We start from the raw sequence: 1,050 nt of genomic DNA on the forward strand, positions 1-1,050 counted from the left end.
AAAGTAGCCTTCCGGAAGTCGATTGGCGGCGCCGGCGGCGGCAGCGACGGCGGCGACGGAGAGGACGGGGGGAGGGGGGCGAGGGTGAACGTCTCGCTGCTGGAGGATCCGGAGTCGAGCGTGAACGTATAGCCCGCACCCTCCCACTCGTCGCCGTTCCAGCCGTCGCCCCACGAGTCGTACATGTTGAGCGTGCACTCGCCGGGCGGCGCGGACAGGGTGCCAAAGTAGGGGGCCCCTCCACTGCCGATCAACGCGCCGCTGCACGTCAGGTCCCACGACACCTCGGACGGGTAGCTGCCGCCACCCACAGTGACCTGGAAGTCGATTGATGGAGCGGACGGCGGTGAGTCAACCTCGCCAGAGCCAATCTCCCCAGAGCCAGTCTCGCCCGACGCGGACGGCGGCGGCGGCGACGGCGGCGGGGACGGCGGCGGAAGGGACGGCGGCGGCGGCGGCGGGACCGGCGCCTTGGCCGGAGGGTACGGCGGCGGCGACGGCTCGGGAAATTCGGGAGACGGCGACGGCTCAGGCTCGGGCGACGGCTCGGGAAATTCGGGAGACGGCGACGGCTCAGGCTCGGGCGACGGCTCGGGAAATTCGGGAAACGGTGACGGCTCGGGCGATGGAGCTGGCGACGGCTCGGGAGATGGCGACGGATCGATGTCAACCTCGCCAGAGCCAATCTCCCCAGAGCCAGACTCGCCCGAGCCAGACGTGTAGGCTGATGGTGCACATGCCAGCGGGAGCAGCGCGGCGAGAATCAGCAGCCACGCGCCACGCCTCGCCCCCGTCCGGCACCGCACGAGGCGCCCGGAGGTGCTCCGCCGCACCGAGAGCAGCACACCGCAGCACGCTCCGAGCAGCAAGGCGGCCCAAAGCTGACCGCGCTGTCGGGCGCGGCCAGGCGCGGAAGAGGAAGGTCCGCTCGTGAAGGGAAAGTGGAACGGGGAGGCGGGCTCGTCGGTGAGCGCGTGGCGAGGCTCCGCGTGCCACGCAGGGGCGGCACAGCGTGGCTGCCAGTCGGCGCACACACTGAGACCGAGAAGA

General features: G+C 71.3%; 1 protein-coding gene across 1 annotated transcript in view; it reads right to left on the reverse strand.

The window, feature by feature from the left end:
• Positions 1 to 1,050, reverse strand: part of EMIHUDRAFT_101278 (hypothetical protein) — a gene marked incomplete at both ends in the record, with an annotated part of 18,810 nt that overhangs the window by 13,958 nt on the left and 3,802 nt on the right. The window contains one exon of the mRNA XM_005776458.1: positions 140 to 783. Within this exon, the coding sequence (XP_005776515.1) occupies positions 140 to 783 (644 nt within the window). The remainder of the gene's footprint in view (positions 1 to 139; positions 784 to 1,050) is intronic.

This window comes from Emiliania huxleyi, assembly GCF_000372725.1.
Source record: "Emiliania huxleyi CCMP1516 unplaced genomic scaffold EMIHUscaffold_28, whole genome shotgun sequence".
NCBI classification, from domain to species: domain Eukaryota; phylum Haptophyta; order Isochrysidales; family Noelaerhabdaceae; genus Emiliania; species Emiliania huxleyi.